Genomic DNA, 26,820 nt, shown 5'->3' with positions numbered 1-26,820 from the left:
TTCTCCACTGCCAAACTGAAAACTGAAAAACATCAGAAACAGTAGACTTTGCATTTTAGAAATAACCAGAGCCCTAGACATATCTAGTCCAAGAAAGGGATATCTGAGCCTATTTACTTCCCCATTCTAAAGACAAGAAAATTGAGTCTGATTCAAAGATGTGTTCAGAGTTCACAAACCTCCAAACATCAGCCCAGTTATTTTTCCATTAAATCACGTGCTGCTCCTCTCCTTCCTGCACTACTTACAGAGAACTCCTATGGACTTCTTCTAACCACACTCACACCTTATGATCCCATTTACACGCAGATGGCACCAATATTTATATTCCCAGCCCAGACCCCTTCCCTGAATTCCACTTTTGCATCCTACTGCCTACTAGAAATCCTCACGTGTGGCCAGTAGTTCCAAACTTAACGTATCCTAAACTGAACTCCAAATACGATGCCCAAACCTCCTCTTCCTGAAGTCTTCCCCATCTCAATAAACAACAACTCCATTCCCTGAGTTGCTCAAGCCACTACCCTTCAGGCCATCCTGAAGTCTCTCTCTCTATCTCTCTCCCCCACACACAAGTTATCCTCAACACATTAAACTACAGTACTACTCTGGTCCAACTCATCATCATTTAACAACTATATCATTACAATAGCCTCCTAACTGGTCCCTGCTTCCATTCATGGCCCTCTGCAGTTCAATTTCAATTCAGCAGCCCAGCAGCTCAGAATGATCCTTTTGAAAGAAAGTAATTAGATGGTATTGCTCCTTGGCTCAAAACCCTCCAAAAGGTCTCCATACATTCAAGTCCTTACAAAAGCCCATGAAACTCTATAGTATCAGCTCTGTCCTTTCCCCATTTTACTAACCTCCCTCTACTATCCACTCCCCAGACACACTATCTACCCTTGCTGTGACTCAAATACAGAGGCAGGCTCCTATGTCCTTACTGTCGTTTCTGCCTGGAAAGCTCTTCCTCTAGACAGCTGCAGAGCTCACGCCCTCATCTTCTTCAAATCTTCACTCAAAAGTCAGCTTCTCAGGGAAAGCCTTCCTCCCCACCCCTACCTTCAAAGGCTCCCTAGCCCCCTTCCCTGCCTTTTCTTCTCCTTAGCTTTATTTTCCTCATCTATATTTTTCCATATCTTCTTATTTTCTGACTCTCCCATCTTGGCTATAACCTCCATAAGGTTAGAAAGTTTCTGGTGTATTAGATGAATAAATGAATAAATCAATGAATGAAACAGTAAAATCTTCTCTAAATAAAACTGGTTCCCAAAGCAGGACCAGAGTAACCAACTGCTAAGAAAAAACTAAAGCATGTATTAAATGTGCCTATATATCTTCATTTATATTTGTACATGAGAATGTCTATGCCAGTATATGTACATGTGTGTGTTTACTGTGAAGATTCCTATGAATAAGCAAAGTTAACACTCTGATCTGACCCCCAAAATCCTTGTGTATATATATAGAAAAAAGTACTGTAAGTTGTTTCCCGAAGATTAGAAATGGTAGAGCCATGTAACTAATAAAGAACACTGCTTTAAGGTGCCTTCCTCAAATACAGGCTCACTTTACTCTTCAGAAATCACTACCAAGCTTGGGCAAGCTTTTATGGATAGCTGGTATTTTGGAGCTAAGTGAACACAAGAGGGATATGTAAATTGTTAGGGAAGATGAATTTCTTTAAGCACGAATGTGGACTACATATTTGGTCAGCAAAGTGCAAATGAACAGGGGAATTTAAAATGCTGCTTGTGCAGGAAGTACAAGATAGAAAATATGTCTGATTATAGACTCTTGTGTTCTCTGCTAAGATAAACATGATAAATTTGAAAGAATACAGAAGTAAGAAGAAAGATATTCTACAACTGTTCCAGGTCCTGATGAAGAACCAACTCATTTTTTTCCCAAACTGTATTTTTTCAATATACTTTAAATGTTAAGGAACTGAAAAGTCATCTTTAAAATTTACAGTTGGCAATAACTATCTCAAAAATATTTTGATCTATTTTTCCCTTACCTGTGGAGCAACTAAACTGAGGCCTAGAAATCACAAACTGATGAATTTAGGTCCCTACCCACCATGTTTTCTATCATTCATATGCTTGTGGCAGCTAATAAACAATAAAATGGGCAAGATGAGACCAAAAAAACAGAGAGAGAAGAAAATCTAGCTGATTGGGTAATACATTTACCAGGTGCCAGGTAATTCACTCATGCATAGTGGAAAATGGTGTAGTCTTGTAAGCACAAGAGCAAAGCAAACACAAACAGCAGATGCTGCTGAACTAGTTTCCGGGGTTTGTTTTTTTTTAACTTTGCTTTGAGACATACACATCAAAAATAATTCAGGATTGTGAGTCCAAGCTCTAGAAATCATTCACCTGGGTTTGAGGTCTGCTCTACCACTTAATAGCTCTATGTTTTTCATGCCTCAGTCTCTCCATGTGTAAACTGGATATAAGAGTATCATTTCAAACAGCTGTGAAAATTAAATGAGATAATGTATATAAAGTACTTAACAAAGTGTCTATAAGTAATACGCATGAAGTAAATATTAGCTACTTTTTAATAATGGTGGCATTTAAATTCTGAGTTCCCCCAAACATGTCTTTCTAACTGGAAGGGGTCTTTCCATCTCTCTTTTCACCACAACAAAATAAAAGTAAAGTTCTTATTTTAAATTCTTTGACATAAATCGTAGCAACATTCTTTTGGATCCATCTCCTAAAGCAAAGGGAAAAAAGCAAAAATAAACAAATGGGACCTAAGTAAATTTAAAAGCTTATGCACAGCAAAGAAAACCATTGACAAAATGAAAAGACAACCTACTGAATGGGAGGAAATATTTGCAAATGATATGATAGATAAGGGGTTAATACCCAAAATATGTAAACATCTCATACAACTCCTTATCAAAAAAACAAACGACCCAATTTAAAAATTGGCAGAAGATCTGAATAGACATTTTTTCCAAAGAAGACATACAGATGGCCAACAGGCACAAGACACGATACTCAACATCACTAATCATCAGAGAAATGCAAATCAAAACCACAATGAGCTATCACCTCACACCTGTCAGAACGGCTAACATCAAAAAGACCACAAACGTTGGTGAGAACATGAAGGAAACCCTTGTACACTGTTGGTAGGAATGTAAATTGGTGCAGCCACTGGGGAAAACAAAATGGAGATCTTTCAAAAAAGTAAAAACAGAACTACCATGTGACCCAGCAATTCCACTCCTGGGAAAACAAAAACACTGATTTGAAAAGACACATGCACCCCCATGTTCACAGCAGCATTATTTACAATTGCCAAGGTATGGAAGCAACCTAAGTATCCATCAACAGATGAATGGATAAAGAAGATGTGGTATATATATACAATGGAATGTTACTCAGCCATAAAAAAAGAATGAAATTTTTCCATTTTGCAACAGCATGCACGGACCTGGAGGGTATTATGTTAAGTGAAATGAGTCAGACAGAGAAAGAAAAATACTGTACAATATCATTCGTGTGGATTCTAAAAAGTATAATAAACTAGTGAATATAACAAAAAAGAAACAGACTCACAGATATAGAGAACAAATTAGTGGTTAACAGTTGGGAGAGGGAAGGGGGAGGGGCAAGACAGGGATAGGAGATAGAAGTACACACTACTGTGTATAAAATAAATAAGCTACAAGGAAATATAGTGCAACACAGAGAATATAGCCAATATTTTATAATAACTTTAAATGGAGTATAATCTATAAAAATTTTGAATCACTATGTTGTACACCTGAAATTAATAGAGTATTATAAGTCAACTACACCTCAATTAAAAAAAGAAAAGTAAGTCTTATTTGAAAACATTTAATCAGGAGTTGGGGTGGGGGAGACCTTCCCAAAGTTCTCTCTCTTCTTTCTGAAAAACCTCCCTTCCTCCCTCCCTCCCTCTCCTTCTCCCTCTCTTTCTTTCATTTTTCATTTCTGGATTGTTTTATTTAATCTCTAATACATTCACTTATCTACAGTTAGTTATAAAAAGCAATATCCTGTAATAAACAAAACACCTGTAACAAAAGCTACTTCCCTACTCCCCTTTATGAACTCTCATCCTCCTCAGCGCCCACCACTATCCTTCAGCTAAACGTCCAAACTACATACTGGCTCCCTCCACTCCTCATAATGGGCCTTATCCCCTAAACTCCCTCCCATACATTCCTCTCAACACACACACGAACACCCCTTTACAACTTACCAGACTCTCTCCTTTCTCCTGTCCCATTACCGTTCCCATCTTTCCCTGCTGCCTCCCTCTCTTCATTCCTATGCCTTTCCAACCACCACCAAGTGTGGTGTGCCTCCACTCACAGCTGTGCCACAAACAGGTGGTCTGCCACAAAGTCACTGCCCTGAGGCACCTCACCACTACGAGGTTTTAGCTCTGGAGAACACAAAGTGTTCACAGAAACACAAGAGAGGACACCTCCCAAAAGACATTTCATGGCAGATGTCTTTGGATACTCCATTCAGAAGTCATCGTGTGTGTGTACGCATGTGCATGTGTGTGTGTGTGTGTGTGCGCGCACTAGATAGATGGACTAATGAATTCATGAGTCTGCCACTACCAAAACATAACAGTACAACTAAGAATTAGGCTGAATGTCACAGAATACACTTTGAAATGATAATCTAACCAGAAAGGGTAAAAAAGTAAATTAGAGTAAAAATTTATAACTGTATTTTTATAATAAAGAAAACGATTATGATTACTTCAGCTGATAGAAAAACTTCTGAATGTGGTCATGAAAATGAAGCAAAACCAGCAATAATATAAAATTCCTAAGGACATGATACCCTAAACCAATGAAGACAGTGGGGTGAGGCTAAGAAAAGAGTCCAGCTTTGGGCTTCCCTGGTGGCGCAGTGGTTGAGAGTCCGCCTGCCGATGCAGGGGACACGGGTTTGTGCCCCGGTCCGGGAGGATCCCACATGCCGCGGAGCGGCTGGGCCTGTGCGCCTGGCCGCTGAGCCTGTGCGTCCGGAGCCTGTGCTCCACAACGGGAGAGGCCACAACAGTGAGAGGCCCGCGTACCGCAAAAAAAGAAAAAAAAAAAGAGTCCAGCTTTCTCAGGTAGGTTAGAGACAGAAACACAGGGAACAGGAGGCAGAAGTCAGCCAGTGGTGGGAACAATAAGACGATATGAAGAGACTGAGTGACACTGCGTCTGTCTTACGTAGGATATTTTCTCCCTCTCTCCAAAGCCTTCTGCTTGAGTCCTTTTTTTTTTTCCCTCCCCATTCTCTTTTCTGTTATGTCTGTCTCTCTCTGCTCCTTCTCTTTCCTCTGTCTTTGCTTTACCCTCTCTTCCCACCCAGCTCTTTCTCCATAACCAGTGGCAATCATAAGGCAGACCCTAAAACTAGATGATGATGATGATGACAATAATGACAGCAACATTGCCCTACATTTCTGTACCACTTTACAAATTACAAAACATTTCCACATAATGATCTGCCACCCTCTCAGGTAAGTAAAGACAATATTTTAATCCCCAATGAATAACCAAAGGCTTAATGAAATTCACGACACAGGTTCTCTAGGTTAGGGGTTTTCATAGACATTATCTCTTTTTTTATTATCAATATAACCTTGTGGATACAAACCCACTTCAGTACACTGGCTATCCCTAGGCCAGTCAGGTGGGTTGTGGGTGAGAGTAGCATTGGTTGAGGAAAAAAGAAGTTTTTTACATCTCTGTTGTTTTATTCCTTTTAAAAATCTAAGCATATGTGGCAAATATTAATATGTGTTATATCTAGGTGGCAGTGCACTGATTGCCTTTTTTTTAAACATCTTTATTGGAATATAATTGCTTTACAATGGTGTGTTAGTTTCTGCTTTAAAACAAAGTGAATCAGTTATACATATACATATATCCTCATAACTCCTCCCTCTTGTGTCTCCCTCCCTCCCGCCCTCCCTATCCCACCCTTCTAGGTGGTCACAAAGCACAGAGCTGATCTCCCTGTGCTACGCGGCTGCTTCCCACTAGCTACCTATTTTACATTCTGTAGTGTATATATGTCCATTGGTTTGACATCTAGGTCTCAGGTACCAGCACTCACTACTAAGGACTAGTTGGTACTCTGTGAGAAATAACTGAGGAGAAGCAGAGGAATCCACTATGCGACAGTAATGAGTGGCTGGCCCCACTCTCAGATGTCCCAGCAGAAAACTAGTGTCAACAGACCCACCAAAACCCCTTTCCCTGCACAATTATTTAGTCCCTCTAAGATTAGATGGGATCATTGCTCTAAAATGATTTGAATGAAGTCTCTGCAGCTGCAGTGTCATCACTCCTAATGTAGCCAATTCCAAACTGTGCACTTTATTAAGATGAAAAACAAGGAAGGGCTTCCCTGGTGGCGCAGTGGTTGAGAGTCCGCCTGCCGATGCAGGGGACGCGGGTTCGTGCTCCGGTCCAGGAAGATCCCACATGCCGTGGAGTGGCTGGGCCCGTGAGCCATGGCCGCTGAGCCTGCGCATCTGGAGCCTGTGCTCCGTAATGGGAGAGGCCACAACAGAGAGAGGCCCGCGTAGAGAAAAAAAAAAAACCAAAAAACAAGGAAAAGGTGGGGAATTGTTTTAAAAATTAAATATATAATGTAAAGAAGAGAGGAGAGAGAAAAAAGGAAATTAAAAGTATGAAATAAATTTAGAAAGGTAAGTAAATGTAAAGGAGAAGAAACTAAATCTCGTCAAAGATACAACAAGGCAAAGGATATTATTGCTTCCTTGTTCAAATATAATCTAACCATCTAGTAATTCTTTTCACTAAACTATTTATATAATTCATTTGCAGATAAAGAGGCACTAGACTATTAAGAGCCAGTTAGAAGAGTTGGAGATGATCAACCAAAAATACTAAATGATGTCAAACTTTTATATGCTGCTTAAAAGAAGAATTAAGGATAAAACCTCATAACATTTAAAAGAATTTGATATGAATTGTCATGGTTTTATTGAAATATAAAAAGCCAGTCATACCAAATTCAACTAAAATTTCAGAACGATGGAAAATAAGATGACCAATTTAGTTTGACATTTTATAGGTTTCAATACCTCTCTGTACCTCCATTATCCCAATCTTAAATTGAGAATACCAGTACCTACCCCATATGATTCTCCTATGAATACACAAGGTAATTCCATAAAGGGGTTAAAGAAAAGCCCAGCACATGGTAATAAGAGTTCAATTAACTCTGATGTTGTTTTTGCTCATATATGTGAGTATTCCTACCATCCCTGTTCTCCCTTCCATAAAATGGAGGCGTTTGCACTCACAAAAGAGATGCTTCTAAGATGAATAAGCTGGGGTTTTGAAACCCCTCCAATTCAAGTATTCTAAAATTTCAGTGTTCTATTTATGCCCCAACGACCTGTTGGAAATAAATTTTTTTTCAGCAAGATGGAAAATTAAGTTGTTGTGACACCTTTGTGGTTTGCATGCAATCTGCCTTTTTCCTTCATCCTGTCTTATTCATGTTCAAATCTTTAAAAATGCTTCCTAAAAATGGAAGAAAATAGACCCCCCCCAAAAATCTGTAAAAACTTTCAGAGAGTTCAATAAGATGCCTACATACAAAATATATAAAAATCAATAACATTCCTATATACTAGAAATGGTCGATTAAAAGATGTACTGTAGGGCTTCCCTGGTGGCGCAGTGGTTGAGAGTCCGCCTGCCGATGCAGGGGACACGGGTTCGTGCCCTGGTCCGGGAAGATCCCACATGCTGTGGAGCGGCTAGGCCCGTGAGCCATGGCCGCTGAGCCTGCGTGTCCGGAGCCTGTGCTCCGCAATGGGAGAGGCCAAAACAGTGAGAGGCCCGCGTACGGCAAAAAAAAAAAAAAAAAGACGTACTGTAAAAGATCACTTGTACTATAGAATAAAATACTTAAGACTTAGTGGGAGAAAAATGTTCTATTCAACAAATGGTAGTGGGGAAAATGGCAGAACACATAGGAAAAAATTAAATCAGTATCATTCTTCCCAGACATGAACAAATTCCAACTGATTTGAGAGTTTAATGTAAAAACTAAGCTACTAGGAGAGAGAATTTAAGAACGTTTTTGTAATCTGAGGGTTCAGGAAGCTTTTTATATGCATGACACTGAAGGCAGAAATCATACAACAACAATAGAAGGTAACGTTCACCAGCTTATTATATACCAAACATACATCATCTCAATATTGTTATGTCTCTATAAGTCTTCCTTTTAGATATAAAGAAAGGGGTCTTAGAGACGTTAAGTAACTTTCACAACAGTGTATACAGCCGATCTTCATTATCCACAGATTCCATATTTGTTAATTCATCTGCTCTCTAAAATTTATTTGTAACTCCAAAAGCAATAGTCAAGGCACTTTCACAGTCATTCAGATTCACAGAGTGGCAAAAACTTTCAGTCACCCAACACGGACAGCCCAAGCTGAGGTCAAACAAGGCAAGTCTCTGTCTTCTTATTTCAGCTTTCATACTGTAAACAAGTATCCTTTTCAAGATCTATTTAGCCACATTTTCACATTTCTGTGCTCTTTTTGGTGATTTTGCTGCTTGACATGGCCCCCAAACATAGTGCTGGAATACTGTCTAGTGCTCTTAAGAGGAAGAAGGCTGTCATGTGCCTTACAGAGAAAATACGTTTATGCATGGATTATACAGTGCTGCTGGCCATGAGTTCAATGTTAATGAGTCAACAATGTATATTCAGTAAGGTATCTTTAAACAGAAACACATATAAAACACACATAAAAGGCTATGTATTGATCAGTTATGAAAATGTGACCACAGGCTCACAGGAACCTAACTCTATATTTCCTCTAGGAACCACGGTTTAGTATTTAATTCACTGTTCCCACAGATGTGATAGATATAACTATCACATATAACAAGAATCAACTGTAAAAAAGAAAAAGGTAGCAGAGCCAGGACTAGAATCCAGGCATGTCTGATTCCAGAGACCACACTACTAACATACTGTCATTCTCTCTCTGAAAACAGAAAACAACGGATTGGCTTGACTACACAAAAATTAACAGATAAAGGACAAATTGGGCAAAAAGTACGTGTAACATTTATTACAAACGACTACTAACATCCATAAAAATTTCTTCAAATAAATATGAAAAGAGGGAACTTTAAAAAAGAAAAATGAGTAAAGGATCTAACAGATACACACAAAGGATCACACATACAAATCAGTAATGAGACACAAAAGAAAGTATTTGACCTCTCTAATAATCAAAGAAGTAAAGATAAAATAATTTTAAAATACTACTTTTCAAACATATAGGTTTGTCAAAGACTAAAAAGAATTATAGCACCCAGCATTAGTCTGTGCATGCGGACAGACTGCTGTACAAAGTGTAAACTAATATAATCTTTTTGGAGGACAATTTGACAGTAGGTATCAGTATTTTCGTGTTATTAATAAATTTTGAACTGGAAATTTCAGTTCTAGTTACTTATACTGTGAAAGTACTTGTTGACATCAGTGAATGATAAACATGAATGAAAAAAAAAGCTCTTTGAATGTTGTATTTATTATCCCAAACTTGAATATTAAAGGAAATTAAGGGGGCAGGGCCTAGGCAGGGTGAAGTTCTAGCATGGAGTGGGCCTCTGCTTAGGACCTGGGCAGAAGGGGAGAGGCAGCATGTGGAAAGGGGGGCCTCCGGAGTGTGGAGTTCCAGAGTTTGGAGAGTATCAGATGAGGAAGTAAGACAAAGAATCTAGATCTGGAAGAGGAACCAAGATGGCGGAGTAGAAGGACACGCTCTCACTCCCTCTTGCGAAAACACCAGAATCACAACCAGCTGCTGGACAATCATCGACAAGAAGACATTGGAATTCACCAAAAAAGATACCCCACATCCAAAGGCAAAGGAGAAGCCACAATGAGACGGCAGAAGGGGCACAATCACAGTAAAATCAAATCCCATAACTGGTGGGTGGGTGACTCACAGACTGACTAACACTTATACCAAAGAAGTCCATGCACTGCAGTGAAGGTTCTAGGCCCCACGTCAGGTATCCAAACCTGGGGGTCCGGCAACGGGAGGAGGAATTCCTAGAGAATCAGACTTTGAAGCCTAGTGGGAATTGATTGCAGGACTTCAACAGGACTGGGGGAAACAGAGACTCCACTCTTGGCAGGCACACACAAAGTAGTGTGCGTATCGCGACCCAGGGGAAGGAGCAGTGACCCCAGGGGAGACTGAACTAGCCCTACCTGCTAGTGTTGGAGGGTCACCTGCAGAGGCGGGGCAGCGGGCTGTGGCTCACTGTGGGGACAAGGACACTGGCAGCAGAAGTTCTGGTAAGTACTCCTTGGCATGAGCCCTCCCACAGTCTGTCATTAGCCCCACCAAAGAGCCCAGGTAGGCTCCAGTGTTGGGTTGCCTCAGGCCAAACAACCAACAGGGATGGAACCCAGTCCCACCCATCAACAGTCAACTGGATTAAAGTTTTACTGAGCTTTGCCCACCAGAGCAACAGTCAGCTCTACCCACCACCAGTCCCTCGCATCAAGCCTCTTAGATAGCCTCATCCACCAGAAGCAAGAAGAACTACAATCCTGCAGCCTGTGGACAAAAACCACATTCACAGAAAGATAGACAAGATGAAAAGGGAGAGGGCTATATACCAGATGAAGGAACAAGATAAAACCCAGGAAAAACAACTAAATGAAAAGGAGATATGCAACCTTACAGAAAAAAAATTCAAAATAATGATAGTGGGGGGCTTCCCTGGTGGTGCAGTGATTTGGAGTCCGTCTGCCAATGCAGGGGACACGGGTTCGTGCCCTGGTTCGGGAGGATCCCACATGCCGCGGAGCGGCTGGGCCCGTGAGCCATGGCCACTGGGCCTGTGCGTCCGGAGCCTGTGCTCCACGGCGGGAGGGGCCGCAGCAGTGGAAGGTCCGCATACCGCAAAAAAAAATAATAATAATGATAGTGAAGATGATCCAGGACCTCGGAAAAACAATGGCGGCAAAGATCGAGAAGATGCAAGAAATGTTTAACAAAGACCTAGAAGAATTAAAGAACAAACAAACAGAGATGAACAATATGACAACTGAAATGAAAACTACACTAGAAGGAGTCAATAGCAGAAAAACTGAGGCAGAAGAACGGATAAGTGACCTGCAACACAGAATGGTGGAATTCACTGCTGTGGAAGAGAATAAAGACAAAAGAATGAAAAGAAATGAAGACAATCTAAGAGACCTCTGGGACAATATTAAATGCAACAACATTCGCATTATAGGGGTCCCAGAAGGAGAAGAGAGAGAGAAAGGACCCGAGAAAATATTTGAAGAGATTATAGTTGAAAACTTCCCCAGCATGGGAAAGGAAATAGCCACACACATACAGGAAGTGCAGAGTCCCACACAGGATAAACCCAAGGAGAAACACACTGAGACACATAGTAATCAAATTGGCAAAAATTAAAGACAAAAAAAAATTATTGAAAGCAGCAAGGGAAAAACGACAAATAACAAACAAGGGAACTCCCATAAGATTAACAATTGATTTCTCAGCAGAAACTCTACAAGCCAGAAGGGAGTGGCATGATATACTTAAAGTGATGAAAGGGAAGAACCTACAACCATGGATTACTCTACCCAGCAGAGACCTCATTCAGATTCGATGGAGAAATCAAAAGCTTTACAGAAAAGCAAAAGCTAAGAGAATTCAGCACCACCAAACCAGCTCTACAACAAATGCTAAAGGAACTTCTCTAAGTGGGAAACACAAGAGAAGAAAAGGACCTACAAAAACAAACCCAAAACAATTAAGAAAATGATCATAGGAACATACATATCAATAATTACCTTAAACGTGAATGGATTAAATGCTCCAACCAAAAGACACAGGCTTGCTGAATGGATACAAAAACAAGACCCATATATATGCTGTCTACAAGAGACCCGCTTCAGATCTAGGGACATATACAGACTGAAAGTGAGGGGATGGAAAAAGATATTCCATGCAAATGGAAATCAAAGGAAAGCTGGAGTAGCAATACTCATATCAGATGAAATAGACTTTAAAATAAAGAATGTTACAAGAGACAAGGAAGGACACTACATAATGATCAAGGGATAAATCCAAGAAGAAGATATAACAATTATAAATATATATGCACCCAACATAGGAGCACCTCAATACATAAGGCAACTGCTAACAGCTATAAAAGAGGAAATCGACAGTAACACAATAATACTGGGGGACTTTAACACCTCACTTACACCAATGGACAGATCATCCAAAATGAAAATAAATAAGGAAAAAGAAGCTTTAAATGATCCAATAGACCAGATAGATTTAATTGATATTTATAGGATATTGCATCCAAAACCAGCAGATTACACTTTCTTCTGAAGTGCGCACAGAACATTCTCCCGGATAGATCACATCTTGGGTCACAAATCAAGCCTCAGTACATTTAAGAAAATTGAAATCATATCAAGCATCTTTTCGGACCATAACGCTGAGATTAGAAATGAATTACAGGGAAAAAAAAGTAAAAAACACAAACACATGGAGGCTAAACAATACATTACTAAATAACCAGGAGATCACTGAAGAAATCAAAGAGGAAATAAAAAAATACCTAGAAACAAATGACAATGAAAACACAATGATCCAAAACCTATGGGATGCAGCAAAAGCAGTTCTAAGAGGGAAGTTTATAGCAATACAAGCCTACCTCAAGAAACAAGAAAAATCTCAAGTAAACAATGTAAACTTACACCTAAAGGACTAGAGAAAGAAGAACAAAGAAAACCCAAAGTTAGCAGAAGGAAAGAAATCATAAAGATAAAGATCAGAGCAGAAATAAATGAAATGGAAACAAAGAAAACAATAGCTAAGATCAATAAAACTAAAAGCTGGTTCTTTGAGAAGGTAAACAAACTTGATAAACCATTAGCCAGACTCATCAAGAAAAAGAGGGAGAGGACTCAAATCAATAAAATTAGAAATGAAAAAGGAGAAGTTACAACAGACATCGCAGAAATACAAAGCATCCTAAGAGACTACTACAAGCAACTCTATGCCAATAAAATGGACAACCTGGAAGAAATGGACAAGTTCTTAGAAAGGTATAACCTTCCAAGACTGAACCAGGAAGAAACAGAAAATATGAACAAACCAATCACAAGTAATAAAATTGAAACTGTGATTTAAAATCGTCCAACAAACAAAAGTACAGGACCAAATGGCTTCACAGGTGAATTCATTCAAACATTTAGAGAAGAGCTAACACCCATCCTTCTCAAACTCTTCCAAAAAAATTGCAGAGGAGAAACACTCCCAAACTCATTCTATGAGGTCACCATCACCCTGATACAAAAACCAGACAAAGATACTACAAGAAAAGAAAATTACAGACCAATATCACTGATGAATATAGATGCAAAAATCCTCAACAAAATACTAGCAAACAGAATCCAACAACACATTAAAAGGTTCATACACCATGATCAAGTGGGATTTATCCCAGGGATGCAAGGATTCTTCAATATATGCAAATCAATCAATGTGATACACCATATTAACTAACTGAAGAATAAAAACCATATGATCATCTCATAGATGCAGAAAAAGCTTTTGACAAAATTCAACACCCATTTATGATAAAAACTCTCCATTAAGTGAGCACAGAGGGAACCTATCTCAACATAATAAAGGCCATATATGACAAAACCAAAGAAAACATCATTCTCAATGGTGAAAAACTGAAAGCATTTCCTCCAAGATCAGGAATAAGACAAGGATGTCCACTCTCACCACTATTATTCAACATAGTTTTGGAAGTCCTAGCCATGGCAATCAGAGAAGAAAAAGAAATAAAAGGAATACAAATTGGAAAAGAAGAAGTAAAACTGTCACTGTTTGCTGATGACATGATACTATGTATAGAGAATCTTAAAATTGCCACCAGAAAACTACTAGAGCTAATCAATGAATTTGGTAAAGTTGCAGGATACAAAATTAATGCACAGAAATCTCTTGCATTCCTATACACTAATGATGAAAAATCTGAAAGAGAAATTATGGAAACACTCCCATTTACCACTGCAACAAAAAGAATAAAATACCTAGGAATAAACCTACCAAGGGAGAGAAAAGACCTGTATGCAGAAAACTCTAAGACACTGATGATAGAAATTAAAGATGATACAAACAGATGGAGAGATATACCATGTTCTTGGATTGCAAGAATCAATATTGTGAAAATGACTATACTACCCAAAGCAATCTACAGATTCAATGCAATCCCTATCAAATTACCAATGGCATTTTTTACAGAACTAGAACAAATCATCTTAACATTTGTATGGAGGTGGAGACACAAAAGACCCCGAATAGCCAAAGCAGTCTTGAGGGAAAAAAACAGAGCTGGAGGAACCAGACTCCCTGCCTTCAGACTATACTACAAAGCTACAGAAATCAAGACAATATGGTACTGGCACAAAAGCAGAAACATAGATCAATGGAACAAGATAGAAAGCCCAGAGATAAACCCACGCACCTATGGTCAATTAATCTATGACAAAGGAGGCAAAGATATACAATGGAGAAAAGACAGTCTCTTCAATAAGTGGTGCTGGGAAAACTGGACAGCTACATGTAAAAGAATGAAATTAGAACACTCCCTAACACCATACACAAAAATAAACTCAAAATGGATTCGAGACCTAAACGTAAGACCGGACACTATAAAACTCTTAGAGGAAAACATAGGAAGAACACTCTCTGACATAAATCACAGCAACATCTTTTTTGATCCACCTCCTAGAGTAATGGAAATAAAAACAAAAATAAACAAATGGGACCTAATGAAACTAAAAAGCTTTTGCACAGCAAAGGAAACCATAAACAAGATGAAAAGACAACCCTCAGAATGGGAGAAAATATTTGCAAACGAATCAATGGACAAAGGATCAATCTCCAAAATATATAAACAGCTCATGCATTTCAATATTAAAGAAACAAACAACCCAAAGCAAAAATGGGCAGAAGACCTAAACAGACATTTCTCCAAAGAAGACATACAGGTGGCCAAGAAGCACATGAAAAGCTCCTCAACATCACTAATTATTAGAGAAATGCAAATCAAAACTACAATGAGGTATCACCTCACACCAGTTAGAATGGGCATCATCAGAAAATCTACAAACAACAAATGCTGGAGAGGGTGTGGAGAAAAGGTAACCCACTTGCACTGTTGGTGGGAATGTAAATTGATACAGTCACTATGGAGAACAGTACGGAGGTTCCTTAAAAAACTAAAAATAGAATTACCATATGACCCAGCAATCCCACTACTGGGCATAAATCCAGAGAAAACCATAATTCAAAAAGACACATGCACCCCAATGTTCACTGCAGCACAATTTACAATAGCCAGGACGTGGAAGCAACATAAATGCCCATCGACAAACGAATGGATAAAGAAGATGTGGTACATATATACAATAGAATATTACTCAGCCATAAAAAGGAACGAAATTGAGTCATTTGTTGAGACATGGATGGATCTAGAGACTGTCATACAGAATGAAGTAAGTAAGAAAGAGAAAAACAAATATCGTATATTAACGCATGTCTGTGGAACCTAGAAAAATGGTACAGATGAACCAGTTTGCAGGGCAGAAGTTGAGACACAGATGTAGAGAACAAACGTATGGACACCAAAGGGGGAAAACCACGCTGGGGTGGGGATGGTGATGGGATGAATTGGGCAATTGGAATTGACATGTATATACTGACGTGTATAAAACTGATGACTAATAAGAACCTGTAGTATAAAAAAAAAAACAACTAATACTAAACTTTCTTTGGGTTATTTGTATGGAAATATGTTAATATAAATGTTTCAGACCATTACATGAAATTTCTAAAAATCTTATATGTTCTGGTATAATGTTATAAGTCATAATTCTAGTTATTACTTTAAAATGTATATCTCAGAAATAACTAAATTTCCTTGTCAATTGCATTATTGTGAACTTTCATCCAATCTTTAACCATGGTCATTTTTAAGTCTTTTGTCATTTACAGACAGTTCTGGGTGTACTCTGATGCTTTGAAAAAATGTTCCTATAAAAGGGTTTCATGTTCAAGCAATTCATGGAAAAGACTCTGACAGGTATAGGTTTCTGGTAACTGACTATACTGCTGAACTGAATGAATAAGCATTTTCAGAACTCTAATGGACAACTGATGAATTCATAAAAGTGCTAACAAAAGATCAAGATAAAAAAATTTAATTACATGGGAGTGAGTGAACTGATGAGGATGATTATAATTTTTGTGACTCTGTTTGAATTAAAAAAAAAAAAAGAAATCAGGAACAGTGGCTACCTTTGAGGGAGTTGCGCCTGGAAAAGAAACATGAGAGGAACTTCTGTTTTCCTGGCAATGTTTTGTTTCTTGATCTAGATGTGAAATACACTGTTCATTTTATGAATTTGCAGTGAGTTGTACACCTATGCTAACTTCTCTGTTCTGTATTATTTGTCATTAAAAAGCTAAAGAAATGAAAAAAAAAGGAAGGAAATCCTGACATACGCTAGAAAATAGATGAAACTTAATGACATGCTAAGTGAAATAAGCCAGGCACAAAAAGACAAATACCATGTAATTCCATTTATATGAGGTACCTAGAGTAGTCACATTCCTAGAGACAGAAAGTAGAATAGCATTTGCCAGAGACTAGGGACGGTGTGGGGTGGAATGGGGGATTACTGTTTAATGGGTACAGAGTTTCAGTTTTGAAGGATGAAAAAATATTCTGGAGTTGGATGGTAGTGATGGTTGCACAACCATGTGAACGTACTTAAAGCCACTAAACTGTACACTTAAAACTGTTAAAAATGTTAAATGTTATGTATATTTTACCATAATTAAAAAAGTAATTAAAAAAAAGAATCTAGGTCTGCCATTTTACAGTGGAGAATTTGGATAATAAAGTTGTGGAAAGAAAAGATTTTGAGAGAAATTCTTTTTTTTTTTGGTAAATTCTCAGGCTGTTGCCTGGGGAACTAGAGCAGGCCAAGTCTTAGATTTGTGATGAGTGGGCACTGGACTGAGGATGTATGGACAAAGTAGAATGCAGATTATTTGCGTTTGGACAGTAGTCATGAATAGAAATATGAAAAATAAGTCTCTATGCTAAGTTAAACAGGACAGGTTTGTATGATTTTAGGTGAAAGGAGGTCAGTCCTATCTCCCGTTTGTCCTCAGTCATACAGTGCACTCATCAGAGGGCACTGATTCTTTTTTTAGTTAATTAATTATATACTTTTTATTGGAGTAGAGCTGATTTACAATGTTGTGTTAGTTTCAGGTGTACAGCAAAGAGAATCAGTTATACATATACATATATCCACATTTTTTAAGATTCTTTTTCCATATAGGTCATTACAGAGTATTGAGTAGAGTTCCCTGTGCTATACAATAGGTCCTTATTGGTTATCTATTTAATATATAGTAGGGCATTGATTCTTGTGTGATCAACAGAGCCATGGGATTTTCCAGTGGGGTTTTACATTAAATTTCTATATGTTTTAGGACATAATTTTGCTCATGTTGTCTCCTAACATTTTATATGCAATATATGTAGTGCTACCCACTGTTACTTGTTACTGATTTCTGTCATACTTTCATCTAACCTAAATGTTTATACAAGTGAAGAAAAGAAGCTCTATAATATGGGAATGAAATGAGGGAACCTCTAACTGAGGAATGATATGTGTTTCTTAGAAACTATGTGTGTTCATAGAATTTCTAGGTACTAACAACTTAGTAAGTTTCCTAGAGTTTGACTTTGATGACCATATTGAGATCCATAATCTTATCCGTACTTATCGTTCTTTTTTCCCCCTTAATTTATCAAAGTGGCATAAAATCACAATTCTAGTGTTAACTGTATTTTGACTTTTTTAAAGGCTGGTACAAACAAGATTTTTTTAGAAATTCAAAAAAAAAAAGGGGGGGAATTAAGTACAGCTGACCCTTGAACCACAAGGGGTTAGGGGCACAGACTCTCCACTCAGTCGAAAATCCACGTAAAACTTTATAGTTGGTCTGCTATACCCATGGTTCTGCATCCGCAGATTCAACCAGCCTCAGAACACGTGGTACTGCAGTACGTATTTACTGAAAAAACTCCACACATAAGTGGACCCATGCAGATCAAACCCATGTTGTAGAAGAGTCAACTCTGTATTTGTGTACATCCATACAACACTATATAGCCACCAAACAAAGATGAAGCTCTGCATTTATTGCATAATACTGAAAACACAAGCTGAGTGAAAAAAAGCCGACTGCTAGATATAATTTGATCCCATTTGTGTCTGGATGTACATACCCAGACAAAACACATGATTGCTTACAAGTAAGAGATTCGATTGAGAGGTTAGTTTCCTCTCTCACACTGGAAGGGCTCAGTCCTCAGGACCATATCAAAGAGGATTTCATTGCCTCACACACTAAACTTTCTAAATTTTCCCACTGAGTAATCCCTAGAATTACAGGGCAAAGAGGCAGAGTACTATCCCACTGAAACGCACTGACAGGATTGAAATGCAGGTGAGGTATGGGCAGATCCCATGTCACAACTGCTGGCATCAGACACCTGACTTCTGTTTAGAATAGAGGGGGCAGTCAGCCGTTGAGGACTCCTGATGTTTGACACCACTAGATTTAGGAAAAGAAAAGGCCATGATGAGACGCAGCATCACTGTCAGACAGAGGCTTACAGAAAAAGGGTAAAATGAAGTCTGAGAGTAACAGGAGTAGCTTGAGAGCTAAATTAGAAAGAACAAGAAACCTACACACTTTGAATTTCATATGTGTTCACTTTCTGGTTTATTAATATTTTCTTGGATAAAAAAGGTAGCTGCTTCACACGCTGCTAATGTATGTAGGCATAAGATAATATATATGTGGTACAAGGTTAGATAGAAGTGCTTTATTAGTGGCACTCAAAAAAGGTACCATCAGCAAAAGAGTAAATTCATGATGTCAGCAATTTCTCTGATCCAGTGGTGGCTCACAACTGAGAATATTAGAATCCCAAAAAGAATTCTATGCAGGAGAGTGAACTAAACTCTGCTGAAAAAAGCAAATGTCCCCTGAAGGCTTAAGTAAAGGCATCTGGCATTTGCACTCAACCACTGCAGTCAGTAGCAATAATTCAATCCATATGGTACATGGGGCGGCTTTTTCAAGAGCATTTTGAATAGTGGCTAAGACAAAGCAGGTAATGGCAGAAGGTTACTGTATCAACAGAGAGTGCTTTTGTGGTTCTCGGGGAGCCACTTGCTCCACAAGAAAAGAAACATAAACAAATGAGATCAGTGCACTAACAATGCATGGAGTTATGATAATCCACAATTTTAAATAAGATAGGGAAAATATTTATGTAAATATTTATCTCATCTTTAAGTAGGAAAAGACTCCCCAAGCACAAAAGTAGTATGAGAGAACAAAAGAAACAAAAATACACCTGTTTTCATAAATTTACTAACATAATCTGCACATAAAAATTCATGACAACCTGAGGGAAAGAATTTTGCCAAATTTGGAAAGATGTATAAAGATATTCACTATAGTGTTTATAACACTGAAAACAAAATGTAAATGACAAAAATGTCAAACATTTATAAATTTATAAATTATGCTATAGCCATTCAATAGAGTATTATGCAGCTCTTAAAATTATATTTCTTTGAAAAATATCAATAAAATGAGCACATAATGTTAAGAGAAAAAAGATTATAAATCCTTTTTTTGTAAATATAGATCTATTTACTCACAGGAAAAAAATATCAGCAAGTGTGCGACAATAATAATACCTAACATTATTTTCTGTGCCAGGCACTGTGTTGCTCTTTATAAGCACTGTCTCATTAAAGTTTCATAACAAACCCATAAGCCAGGTACTATCATCACTGCTATTTTTCAGAAGGGAAAACTGAGACACAGAGAGGTGAGGTCACTTGCTCAAGGCCACGTAGCTTGAAAATGCAAAGTCCAGAAACCAACCCAGCTTGTGTGCTGTCTGCCACCACAAATCCCTAAGAGCTAAGTCTCCTCTGATTTCAAAGGCTTATAAATTAAAGTATCCATGTATCTTAGAAATACAGTGGGGAAAAGAATTTTCAATCTTATCTATAAGAGGAGCAGTTCTCACAACTCCTGGAAACGTTCATGTTGAAATCCGTAAGTACGGAACCTCTGATGCTGTCAACTTACAAGGTATCAGTAAATAAAATGTAATGAAAAGCCAGAATTCTCAGCTGCTGTTCCCTTCATATATTCATCACTGCCCAAATAGATTTCTCTTAAAAGATGAAATCTTTTAAGCGAAATCTTTCGTTTCCTTTTTTGTGTGTTTTCTCTAATGTCGGTACATATCTATTGAGTGCGGAGCCAAGCTATTTCGGTCTCTGTTCTTCCCATTATTTATTCCCATTCAGATGAAAATTTAAATGCAAAGTATATACCCATTCATCAAAATTGCTTCAAATTTATTTATGGTACAGCACAGAGGAGCTTCTGGGAATAAGAGCTTCAAGTCTATTATAGTTTCTATTAATAATTCTAGTCACTAATTGCTATGAGAACTTTTCTGGATATGCTAACATATAGTTAAAGCAAAGCCAATCCAACAGACTACTATAAATAAAGTTGCATAGTCTCACAAAAGTCATGAGAATTTTGTAAGTTTGGAGGGTGGGAAAGTAGAAACACAGTTTTTAGATTTTTTTAAAAATTGTTATCATGGATTCAAAAGGCCAAATTGTACTCACAAACATATCTTTATAAATTATCTTCCTGATTGCTTTAATTATTTTGGAATATCACTTTCACATAACAATTTTAAATATAACTGAGATGAGACAGGATTCTCAAGTGCTACTTTTGCTCATTGACTCATTAAGTCAAAATGTTTAATTAAGTGGCTGCTATGTGCCACGCACTATCCTAGGCACTGGAAATAGAACAGCAAACAAAACAGACAAAAATCCCTGCCTTGTGGAACTTAAAGGCATTATGCTGATGGTCACAGAAAGCAAACAAGGTAAAGAGTAAAATATATAGATGATGATAACACCTATGAAGGAAAACAAAGCAGTCCATGGGGATACGGAATACTGAGGAGAAGAGAGGACAAAGCTTTAAGAGTGTGAACAGGGAAGAACTCATTGGAAAGGGGACATCTGAAGACACACCTGAATCAGGAAGGGAGGGAGCATGGGGCTATCTGGGGAACAGCATGCTAAAAAGGGGAACAGAAAGTGCAAAGGTTCTGAGATGGGACTGAGCCCCACATGTGTCTGAAGAAAAAAGAGGCCCTCATGATTTCAGTGGAAGAGTAAGAGGAAAGTAGTAAGATATGAGGTCAGAAAAGTAACAGAGGAGGCAGGTGCTATGGGGCCTTAAAGGCCACACCAAGTACTTTCTCTTCTTCTTAAGGAGAAGGGGAGCAACATAAAGAACGGATACAATTACAGAAGATTTTATTGTTCAAATTCAGGCAATATTTTTGGGAAAACAGAGGCAGACCAGAGTTTCTCCAGGCAACTTGGTGGATTGGATGGTTGTCCTAGGTATGGAGCAGAGGGTTGGTTTTAACCAAATCACTCCAGCTGCTGTGTTAGGACCAGAATGAAGGTGACAAGCATTGAAGCAGGAGAAGTGATCAGGAGCCTGCTGTAATCCACGTGAGAGAGGGTGGTGGCAATGGCAGATTCTGGGTGTGTTTTAATGTAAAGCCAGCTGGACTTAGGGATGGATCGGATGTGGGATGCTAGGGAAAGAAGGTCTGAAGACTGAACAACGGTAAGGACTCAGTTGGCAATAATGGAGTTGAGGAGACTCGAATAGGAGCTACTTTGGGGGTGACAGGGTGAGGGAAACAAGAAGCTCATTTGTGGGTATATTAAGTTTGAGATGCCAATAGACATCCAAGTGGAGATGCTGAGTGGAGAGTAAGACACAGGAGTTCAGGGAGTTGTGAGAGAGTCACCAACATGTAGACTGGCACTTAAGGCATCAGAATGGATGGCATCCCTAGGGAGATAGGGCAGATGAAAAAGAGAAAAGGAGAAAGGACACAGCCCTGGGTGCCCTGACACCACAGAGTCAAGGAGAAGAAGAAGAAAGAGCAAAGGAGGACTGAGAGAAGCATTTTGACATCTTCCTAGTGAATATCAGGATGGTTTGTCTACAGTGATGCATGAATGCAGAGACATGCACTCACTAATTTACCTTTGATATTCCCTTGCAGGTCACTGAATGTTAAGATCCCTCGGTGTTTGAGGTAAAGAGAAAAGTATACACATCGCAGTGAATATGGGTGTCTTGTACAGGGATAGGCAATCTGTGCAGCTTTGAGAAGAGAATCAGACACTTTCACAAAAACACAAGAGCATGATAAGTCACTGTTAGGTTGGATCTACATGCATAACAAAAAGATAATTCTGCCCTCTGCCCCTCACTCCCCAAAACATCACTAAAATCTTCACATCTGATGAAGGGTGCTATAGTACCCCAGAGAGCACGGCTTCTCCACGTGGCCTGTGTTGTCAATACCTTGCTACCCCAGAGGTCATTTCACACCTTTTTTTCCTTAAACGCATATCGTGAATATTGTGGCACTCATCTGTTGTTTCTGCCTGCCTTACACCTACTCTCCCTTCTTTGGGGTAACAACACCTCAATTCTGCTTCAGAGAGAGATACCCCTCTGACCTCAACATCCATCTCATGGGATGGCCATACCTCAGGTCGGCCAATGAGACTTGTGGTCCCAGGAATTAGAATTCTGCGACACAACAAAGGAAAGGAGTTGGAGAGGATTCATCCAAACTTTGGGGCCAGAAAAGCTGAAAATCAGAAAAAAAGCCAGAAAGTTTTAAAAAGTCAGAAAATCATGGTTCTTACCACCACGATTCCTTTAGCAGTTGACCACTCCCTGCTCCTTGATACACTATCATCATTTCTAAATCTAATGTTTGGATTTTCTTTCCATTCTGCAAGTTAACTCACCTCCTATTAATGAATCCCTTTAGCCCAAGTTAGCCAGAACTGGTTTCTGTGGCTGGCAGCCAGGGTACCCTGGCACACCTGCCACTCTCCAAACTGTACAGCTCTGTGGTAGCTCACAATAAAATGCATAAATCTTCAAGTGGGTCCATTTCTCAACGTAAGTAAAAATAAAGGTTTAGAGGCTATCATAAGCAAAATAAAAGCTTAAGAAATTGTTTTATTTGGTAATATTCCAATAACCATCCTAAATTCTGGTTGTAAATCTTTTACTGACAAATCTTTCTAAGGAGAAACATTCTTTTTATTCACTGGAAATACTTATTTGTCTTTAACTAATCAAAGTAATAGACTTTTTTTTGTACCAGTTTTTTCTACAGGATGACTATCAAGCATGTACCTCACTCAAGATATCCTACTCTTTTATGTTTGCAGAGACTCCGTGTTTTTCATTATGTTGTAGAAACACATAGGAACCACTGGCATAGCTGGGACAGGACAAACTCTTCTAAGCCGTGCAAAAATCATTCAGCAATGCGGGTCAAATCAATGAGTATTATTTTAACAACTGTGAAGCACTTGATCTCCAGAGCATCTTCATTTTACTTCAATGAATACAGATAGGTATCCCTTGGGTACTCATTAGTGATACCAATTTTGTATTTTAATTTATTGTAGTTTTCTATATGTTAAAAATATTTCACAATTTATTTGGGATTGAAGTGTCTGCCTCACAGTTTCTGTTAAAAGGCTGAAATAAAGCACTCATATTTGAGAGAAAAAGTCTCAATAGTTTAATACCTGCATCAAGTCAGATCATCCCGTAAGCAGCCTCTTGGTTTCCTATACCACCCTGGAGGCTCACAGATTTGCCATTAGAGCTACAGCTAGGCACAGCTCACAGGCGAATGCTAAAGGGAGAGATGACCTGGTGTGTCCCGCCTGAGGAAAGAAATGATCTCTATGTGGACCTTCTCTACAGTTTTTGATAATAGCTTTTAAAGGCTACTGTCCTTTTGTTAATGTCCAATGAAGCAAATTTTTCTCTCCTAGTGAAAGCATGGGCCTCCTTCAGGCCCTCTGAGAACCTCCATGAGTTCCATACAGGAAGCTCCTACCCTGAATCTGTCCTCCACCCTCTGTTTTATTTCCACCAGGGGTCTGTTTTAGCTTCCACCAGGGTTCAGTGGCTCTCAGTTCAGATCTGATGTCAAACTCTGGGATAAACTATAACGGTGACAAATCAGGAAACATTGGTATTACTAACGTAATTCACCTTGCCACCTCACCTGGTTGCCAGAAAACCTATGGCTGACCTTTGCCCTCCTTGGCAGGAGGTGAATTAATTTGGGAACAAGGGTAGGAGAGGATGCTTAGCCCTTTTCTTCTCATTCAAAATAAGCTCAACAGAAAGTGATTTTTATAAGTCTGATCCACGTATGAAAAATAACCCTACAAAGGCGAGTACAAAACAAACGTTATCCCACTGGTGTCACTATCACTGTGAGAACAGACCTCTGATGAGCGAGGTCAGACACTGCAGGATGATCTGGCTTGTCACCCGGAGTTTCACCGTGTACCCCATCACTCAATTTCACAGGCTCTACCTGCCGACAGATAACACAGGAAATTCCTAAAGAAAGAAATACATTACAAATAGATGAACGTCAATGAAAATCTTTTTAAATGTCTCTCTGCTTAAATTATAGTTCTCCCCTTGTATTCATGTCCTTCTCAAGTTCTATTAGTGAGTCAAAGAACAAATTTCCTATTTACTTGAAAATCTTCATTAAAATTACATTCATCAAAATGTTAAAAACAAATTTGAGCAAAATTTGCAAATCACTTTCTTATATTTGTATTTGTGGTGATACTTTGAGAGCATGTTAACTCCTTTAGGTCAACAGTATACTAAATGATATCTTTGCTTTGTGCTTCATCTGGAAGGTGATGTCTAGTCAAGAAATATTGAGGACTGTACAATTCTGGCATCGTTTGGCATGGATATCATCCTTCTGGTTTGATTTTGCAATCTTTATTTTAAATGACGAAATTAGCTTTTACTTTTCCTTATTTTCTCTTTCTTCAAATGTATTTTGTTATTTCTTATTACTATTCCTTTCTTGAAATAATTGTCATTTCTAAAAAGAAATGCATACCAGTTAAAAGTATGGATTCTGGGGCTTCCCTGGTGGTGCGGTGGTTGAGAGTCCGCCTGCCGATGCAGGGGACACGGGTTCGTGCCCCGGTCCAGGAAGATCCCACATGCCGTGGAGCGGCTGGGCTCGTGAGCCATGGCCGCTGAGCCTGCGCATCCGGAGCCTGTGCTCCGCAACGGGAGAGGCCACAACAGTGAGAGGCCCGCGTATCGCAAAAAAAAAAAAAAAAAAGTATTGATTCTGGAGCAATACAAACTGAGAGCACTCCTGCATGACAGCTTTATGATCTTGGGCAAAATACCTTTCTGTGACTTAGTTTCTACATCCATAAACAAAAGGAGGATAATACTACCTACCTCATGAGGTTGTTGTGAGAATTACATGAATCAATATATGTAAAGCATATAGATCAGTACCTGACACATAATAAGTGCTACTCTAGAGTTTGCTATTGTTAATGTTGTTGTTATTAATTTATGCATAAGTTCTTGAGTTACCCTTTTAAAAAAATTGTTGATAGTATCAGTGCTTGGAATGGGAATGTGAACCCACTTTTCTAAAACTGCCTAAAACCAACTCATTTTCTTATATTCCTCCATCACCATCATTGGACCTATAACATTTTTTTGCAGGATGAGGATGCAGGAAGTGTTTACATGAGAAAAGGAAGTAAGAAAAGATCTGGAACCATGATCATAGGATATTTCAACATTCATAACAAAGGTGGCCTAAACAAAAAGATTACATGTTCCTGAAGGTAAGGCTGAGGTGCCTGTTTCCTCTGTCGATATGCAGCAAGCAAAAGAAATGACATTATTGGATTTGGTCCTAGAGGCTGAGCCAGACATAACAAACAAGGTTAAGGTTGGGGCAGAGCTCACATTCACAACCATGTCACACATCTAAGTATTTTAAGTGTCAACAGGATTTACATATGGTGATACTGCATTTTTGAGAGATAGGACTGACAGGAAACAAAGTTCATAAACAAACTCCCTAGCATAAATTGTCAGTTATAAGAAACTCCAGAAATTGGAGGTCAGGCACAGGTTACCTTCTCAAAACATTACTATAAAGTTAATATAAAATGCACTATTTTTGCCACCTGCATAAGTAGCACATCTTGAAGGATATTCTGAAAATATATTATCAAAAGTGTCTTAGAAAGTATCCTAGTTCCATCAAGGTTACCAAAAGCAATTCTATGGGAGAACCAGAGCAGTTCAGAGATTGATACAAGAATTGTGACTGACTTAAAGAGAATGTAAACTGAGTCATTTGTGTGTTCAGAAGAAATGATTAGGATTGCACTCAGCTGCAAATAACAAGAACCTGACTGATTTTTCTTATGATATGAGAAGTCCAGAAGAGGTATTCCAGGGCTGATACAGCCGCTCAAAGGTATAAATAAAGACTCAGTCTCCTTCAGAACTCCTGGTCCACCATCCTTAGCATGGGACCATTATCCTCAAGGACACAAGATGGTTGTACCGCACCCTGCCTGGAAGAAATAGGTAAGGGCAGAG

At 38.7% G+C, this 26,820-nt stretch overlaps 1 protein-coding gene across 4 annotated transcripts in view; it reads right to left on the bottom strand.

The window, feature by feature from the left end:
• RELN (reelin) overlaps window positions 1-26,820 on the bottom strand; it is a 697,060-nt gene that overhangs the window by 482,839 nt on the left and 187,401 nt on the right. Inside the window, exon 4 of one of the 4 annotated variants that reach the window (XM_079932060.1) lies at window positions 24,651-24,768. The exons of 2 other annotated variants lie outside the window; for them this stretch is intronic. In XM_079932060.1, coding sequence (XP_079788186.1) covers window positions 24,651-24,720 — 70 coding nt within the window. In that variant the 5' untranslated portion in view covers window positions 24,721-24,768. Of the gene's footprint in view, window positions 1-24,650; window positions 25,143-26,820 lie in introns of those variants that run through there. One more of the 4 variants, XM_079932061.1, reaches the window with a different exon arrangement.

This window comes from Stenella coeruleoalba (genome assembly GCF_951394435.1).
Source record: "Stenella coeruleoalba genome assembly, chromosome: 9".
NCBI classification, from domain to species: Eukaryota; Metazoa; Chordata; class Mammalia; order Artiodactyla; family Delphinidae; genus Stenella; species Stenella coeruleoalba.
The sequence above is the reverse complement of the archived record's forward strand: the minus strand, read 5'-3'. Positions and strand labels throughout refer to the sequence as shown.